Raw genomic sequence first — 7,324 nt, 5'->3', positions numbered from 1 at the left:
GGGAATGTCAATTTACGGTTATTCACTGTAAATTATACAGTCTTTTTCACTTCCAAAAACGGTATACTACTGTAAAACTAATGTCCAATACATGTAATGTCCAATACAGTTTTTCAACCGTATATAGTAGGGGAATTTACCGTTAACCATTTAATAGGTTTTTACTGTAGCATTTTTACAGTCTTTTACCGTTAAATTCACGGTCATTTTTTTACAGTGTAGGGTTTATTAAATGTCCAGCAATAGAGAAATATGCCTTTTCCCCTCACAGATGTTGAAGTTATAGCATCAACCAGCAAGGGCAAACTGTCAAATACCAACAAACCCCTTCCAGAAAATACTGTATTGGACAAAAACTGCTCCTAGAAAGGATATTTCTAGCCCAGAGAAAGCTATTTAAAATGTATATATCTACTTATTTTGAGACTTGCATATGGAAATGAAACTGTCTGTTTTAAACCAGCCATTACCTTTTGTCTGCGGGAGGGGTTTCTTTGTTGGCTGGCGCCTCCTGTAGATCTGGAAGGTTGGCAAAGTCATCTTGTTCGGCCAATCCGATCGCGAGGGACAGTACGACCATCTTCCCCTCTCTGTCACAAAACACACAATCAAACAAGTGGTGAGCAAAAGCCAATATAAAGTAGAAAACAAAAGCTGATCAAAATAAACTTGGATGTTGACTTGACAAAGTCTGGTCTGAAAGCTAGAAAAAGAAAAAGGCTTTAAAAAACAAGATTGTACAATAACAGTATGTTGGCAAGTTTAGGAACTTTTTTTGAAAGTAAGAAATACTTTTATTCAGCAAGGATGCATTACAATACATGACAATAAAGACATTATGTAACAAAAGATTCCTATTTGACATACCGATTTCCTCATCAGAGAACCTTGAAAATAAAAAAGTATCACAAAAAGGCTTTTTCACAAAAACATTGAACAGTGCACCCGTTTTCAACATTGAAAATAATCAGAAATGTTTCTTGAGCAGCAAATCAGCATATTAGAATGATTTCTGAAAGATCATGTGACACTGAAGACTGGAGTAATGATGCTGAAAATTCAGCTTTGGAATCACAGGAATAAATGACATCTTAAAATATATTGAATTAGAAAACACTTATATTAAATAGTAATAATAATTCACAATACTACTGATTTTATTGCATTTTTTAACAAATAATTGCAGCCTTGGTGAGCATGAGAGACTTATAAACAACAACAACAACAAAAAAATCATATCGACCCCAAACTTTTGAATAGCAGTGTAAATGTAGTATTTTGATTTGAGACAAAGATGACGCTTAAATGAAACACATTTGAAAATGCCGTTATGTCTCTGAAATCTTAATAAAAAATTACAAATAAAACAGCATTAATGATTAAATGGAGACCAAATGGAAGACCTCAATAGAGATCTAAACAATGCATCAAAACTGCAAATGCATGCAAAAAATCTCTTCCCCTAAAGAATCCTAGCAGAGACACCTGAGACAAAGTCCATTATATATCCTGAGCTCTGAAAGAGCAACCTCTGAGCAATACATTATCCTCCATCTCTCTAACTACAAATGTTCCCCTTTCTTTCAGATGCCATTAATCCACTGATTTTATAACGATTTACACTCATAAAGGAGTCGTCAGGCTGGCATGTAAAACATGCTTTGCTGTGGGCTACGGCAGAATCAGTGTTACGCAGGAGCGCATTAAGCCCACACACACTCGTTCATCGATTACGGTGAGTCTAAAACATCACCCTTACAAGGGCTGTAAATGGCCTTTACAAGAGCCATCAGCTCACATTCACAGCAGGGTCCTAAAGGGAGATCATTCACAGCGTGTCTCTTGTCTGATCTCAGATAGCGGCAGGTCAAGCACAGGAGGGGTCAGGGCCGGGAGTTTCATTATAAACGACTGATTGAGCACTGCACACAAAATGCTATTAGTAAACTTAAATAGAAATAAAGGACAAAGTTGCATGACAATACTAAAGTAATACATATTTTTATTCATAGTCATAGTTATAAATCTTTTTGAAAAATGTTATAACATTTTTTTAAATGTATTTGTTACAAAAAATACAGAAAAACCTGAAAATGTATTGATTTCATATGTATTGATATGTATTTTGTATTTTCAAATGTATTTCATTTTTTCTTTTTAAAAAACCTTTTAATATTTTTTTAAATAAATATTGTTTGTTGCAATATAAAACTTGACATAAAAAACTAAACCTTATTATTTTTATTTTTAGTTGTTTTTATGTTAATGTTAAACATTTTTTACAATAAATGTTATTTTTGTTGCTAAATAAAACTTGAAAAACCCTTGCAAATGTATATATTTTTTTTTTTTTTATTTCAATTTGTTTATTTTCCAACCACTTTTTAAATAAACGTTATTTCTCATTGTAATATACTTAAAAAAACATTTTGAAAAATAAACTGTACTTATTTTTATTTTTAAATTTTATTCTGCAACCATTGTTATTGTTATAAAATAATAATGTTATTATTATTATTATTTTTTTTTTACATTTTAACAAAACCATGAAAGATGTATTAAAAAAGAGATTAAAAAAATTTGAAATGGCTTTTGTTTTTAATACATTTGTATTTTTTTTTTTTACATGAATAAATTTTTTTTTACATCTTTTTTTGTTTAAATATGAATGGGATGCTTTCCCTTTGTTTATATTCACAGAATCTGTTTATCACTCATTTGTTATTGTGTGTGTTCAAATCAATAAAGCGCAGCACTGCTATAGTCCACTAGAGTAAAAGCTCAGCGCTTCACGGCTCCAGCGCTACAGCACAAATCACTCACGTCCCCTGAGCAGGCAGCAGCTTAATTGCCTGTCAGACAATCATAAACAAATAAAAAATAAATAAACAAAACAAACAAATAAATAACAAATAACTATTTGTGACCCTGGAGCACAAAAATAAGTAGCACGGGTATATACCGACAATCATGGTATCAGGGAATTAGAGCTGGAGCCGGTTACAGTTACACAATCCTGTAAAGAGAAAGATTATTGCCAGTGCGCTAAAGCATATTAACTGTGCTGGATATTAAATTTAAACTTGTTGCACACAAATATCTATTGAATGCGGAGATCAATCTACACACCCAACACATTTACACTACCAGTCAAGAGTTTGGACACATCCTTTCCAATCGTATTCTTACTATTTTCAATATTTTAGGATAATAGCAAAGCCATCAAAACAAATTGAAGTATAGGAATGATAAAGAGACCAAGATTTGTCTAGATTACAGCTCTGCTCACTTTGAATATTAATTTAACCAACTTAATGAGGTGCATCTTGGAAAACTTTTAAATATTATTCAATGAATTACCATTTGTTGGCTTTTTCCCTTCAATAGCTGGTCCAATTCATTCATTCATTCATTCAATAAAAACTAATTCCGAGTATGGGTCACCATACTTGGCCACATGTCACGTAAATAAATAAATAAATTTGTAGCATTAGCCAAAAATACATTGTATGGGTCAAAATTATCAATTAGGATATTAAGTAAAGATCATGTTCCATGAAGATATTTTGTAAATGTTCTAATGTAAATGCATCAAAACTTAATTTTTGATTAGTAGTATGCATTGCTAAGGACTTAATTTGGACAACTTTAAAGGCGATTTTCTCAATATTTAGATTTTTTTGCACCCTCAGATTCCAGATTTTCAAATAGTTGTATCTCGGCCAAATATTGTCCTATCCTAAGAAACCATACATCAATGGAAAGCTTATTTATTCAGATTTCATGTGATGTATAAATCTCAATTTCATCAAATTGACTGGTTTTGTGGTCTAGGGTCACAAATATGTTTTTCATTTTTGTTTTCGAACACAATTTTACTCAAGTGTGTCTGAATTTCTAACTTGTAGACGTTGACTGACGTTCTAACGTTGACTGACAGGTAGAGCACAAGTTGTGCTCTTCACTGTTCCCTCAACAGAGATGGCAGAAACCTTAAAACAAAACAAAAAATGTCAAGTTCTCTATGACTAAATGGGAATCGTACTTGGTTCCTCAGACCTGGTGTGAACCGTCTCTTTCTCTCTCTCTTTACTCCTCCGTGACAGTTAATCATGCTAGAAATGATGGTGAGGACAGGAGATCAATGCTGTGTAGAGTTGATCAACACATACTGACTTCTCTAAACCATTGAACACACACACACACACACACACACACACACACACCCTATAGGGATTGTATGCTGCTAAATGACCTTGGTACAGATACACTGTCAAACAGGCTTGTGTGTAAGATTGCAAACCACAAAGACACACAGAACTCAATTGTAAACACTGTGAGTTGATAGAAAAGCAGTTACTTCTTTCTCCTGTCTTTCATTCCCTCCTCTTTTGTCTGTCAGGAGGGGCGTTAAAATCACTGAATGGGTTTCATGAAAGACACTGGATATTTGATTTAGCCTTAGCAGGGTATGCCAGCCACAATCTCATCCATATTGCTATAAAATATAGCATGCTCTGTAGAAATCAAATAGCTACGATACATTTCGCGCATGCGATCAGCCCTGTGCTATCGTGTCTCTGGACCGGAGCAGAGTGTGTGTGTGGAGCGGTGGTTAGCGCGACACAGCGCGAAACCAGACATCTTTCTTTCCTCAATGGAAAGCATATTTACACTGTTTGAATCGTTCCCTGTCCCCTATATAGTGCACTACATGCCATTCACTGTACAGAAAATACTAATTATACTAAAATACTAAGTGACAGATTTCAGCCACGCCTTCAGCGTCTATTTTATAGTGTAGGGGGCGGGCGCTTCGGATTCTAGAGAGCATTTGATTGGACAGAAAGTTTGATGAGAAGTTGAAGTACGATGTGACGTCAAAAAAAATTGTTGAGCCGTTTTGGCGGAAGTGACGAACTGCAAAAAACTTAAATTTTGATTTCATGGGGACTTTGCATTGGATCAGCTCTTCTAACAATACAGTGTTTACTGCACCACTATTCAACACTGGCAAAGAAATATGTTGATTTATTTTATATTTGACTTACACAGTCTGAATGGAATGTGATGAGAGAGAGACTGGGTGCGATGAAACAATACAAAGAAACAACATGTCTATGTATTTGCTGGCTGCATGCAAAAACAAACATACAATGGGGTTTCAATCAGTCTAACAAATTACTTGTTGAATCTGTCAGAGCGGTTACTGAGTATGAACTCCGCTCATCGACTGCATGTTTGTTTGATATTACACAGGTAAACATGAAGCGTGTAATTCCTGCACCAGAAGCATCACCAAACAGAAAGGCAAAAACAATGGCTGGTTGCAAACAAGTTTCAAAAATAGCCCTCATCTGCCATTTTAAAAATAGAAAATTACATTTATTAAAATATAATATAATAAAAATAATAAAGTAGCATTTGAGTGAAGGTCTCAAATAAAAATTGTAAAGAAATATGCTTTATAATAAAACAATAAAACAAAGCAAATGAAATATTGTATGAGTGATGAAGGTCTCAAGTACAAAATCCTGAAGAAATGCTTAATAGAAGAATATAAAATACATAAAAATAAAATAAAAAATAGCACGAGTGATGAAGTACACAAAAAAAGAAACATGGCTTAAAAAATAAAATAAAATAAAAACATAAATAAATAAATAAATAAATAACCCTAAATGTAAAAACATAAAATTGAGAAATGTTGCCTTGGCAACTAGCTGAAATAAAATAAGTTTAAGTACTAATAAAAAAAACAAAAAAAAACCTAAAACTTAAAATATATATAAATATAATAAAATAAAAATAAAAATATACATTAAATCTAAATATAAATATATAAAAACAAAAGCTAATAGGAATAACAACAGCAAAATGACTAAAACTGAAATGACAACTATAAATTTAAAATACAATAATATAATATAACATCAATATAATAAATAATATCAAAGTTAATGCAAAATAATAATAAATACTATACTACTTTATAAACTACTACAATAACACTATACTACTAAATACTAAAACACAAAATTCACACCACTAGCTCAGCCAACATTGTTTGTCAAGATGCTCATCTATTTTTACATCTTTAAATAATCTTAATTTAGGTGTGTTTATAAACACTGATTTATTTGATCAATTAATTAGCATGTCATGCATATTTAATTCAATAAACAATTAACTAATCAACTAATTAGTAACTTTAACATCTACAACACTACACACTTCACCTTTAAAGACACACATTCACACCAGTGATTAAAAACACATTAAAAATGCACTGTTAGTCATAGATTAGGCTCCTGAATAACACAGAGCCACTTCATTAGATTCAGTCGCCGTGTTTGAACAGCTAGTCAACTCAGACGTGGATAAACACTCATCGATTATGTAAAGAGGTTCCCTCCTCTGCGCCGCAGATTGAAATCTGTGTTCACTTAAAGATAAAGATAGACACAGTTGAATAATCCCCGTCCTCGGGCTCCTCTTCTACCCCGCGGCGTACAGGTGACAGGTGTAGAGCCATGAAGAAGACACTCGAACCAAACAGATGGGCAAACTGAGAGACAGACAGAAGGGCGCAGAGAGAGACGGGACGCAATCAGGCATGAGTAAGAGACGGAGCACGAGCAGAAACAAAGAGCCCAGGGAGACATGAGCACGCAACAGTGCGTAAGAGAAGTCATGAATCAAGCATGTCCAAGTGGCAGAGCGTTAAGAAAGGACAGCGTATGATCAGATGGGACACTTTTGGACGCTGGTGTCTCCATCAGGCTTCTTAATAGCTTAACCAGCACAAAAGGGAGAAATTTGGCTATACTGTTACACCAAACCATCATAAATCCACACTGGTCTTTTCAGCAGAGTGAACACGGCTGGATGCAGTGATGGTATCCTAGACACAAATATTATGAGGATTCGCTTGAGGGCAAAAACATCAATTACATTCAGCTCTCATTAGAAATGGAGACGTTACTATGGAAGCATTAATAAAGTGACTGGTACAGCAACCCCGCAGTTCATCAGACAAACGTGAAGATCACAGTAAAGACGGTGAATATTCACACATGCAGCACCATGTTGGGCCTTGAAAAAAAGGATTATTTAGGGACCCCTAAACCAATCAGGGGTCTGAGTGAAGTTTTTCTATCTTAAAAACATTAATGCAATGCTATTTTTTTAATAGTCTTGCTATATTTGTGATGTTTTTGCACACTATCCAGAGCCTTTTACAAACAAACACTTTTACAAAAAAATACTGATATGATATATGATATGATATAATGCAATAAATATCAAATAATCTTTGAATATA

At 33.7% G+C, this 7,324-nt stretch overlaps 1 protein-coding gene across 1 annotated transcript in view; it reads right to left on the bottom strand.

Moving 5' to 3' along the window:
* Positions 1-7,324, bottom strand: part of LOC107685201 (synaptotagmin-7-like) — a 162,281-nt gene that overhangs the window by 53,912 nt on the left and 101,045 nt on the right. Inside the window, exon 5 of the mRNA XM_016481715.1 lies at positions 471-590. Within this exon, the coding sequence (XP_016337201.1) occupies positions 471-590 (120 nt within the window). The remainder of the gene's footprint in view (positions 1-470; positions 591-7,324) is intronic.

Source organism: Sinocyclocheilus anshuiensis, unplaced genomic scaffold, assembly GCF_001515605.1.
Source record: "Sinocyclocheilus anshuiensis isolate Anshui unplaced genomic scaffold, SAMN03320099.WGS_v1.1 scaffold333, whole genome shotgun sequence".
In the NCBI taxonomy this organism is placed as follows: Eukaryota; Metazoa; Chordata; class Actinopteri; order Cypriniformes; family Cyprinidae; genus Sinocyclocheilus; species Sinocyclocheilus anshuiensis.
This window is presented reverse-complemented; position numbering and strand designations above follow the sequence as displayed.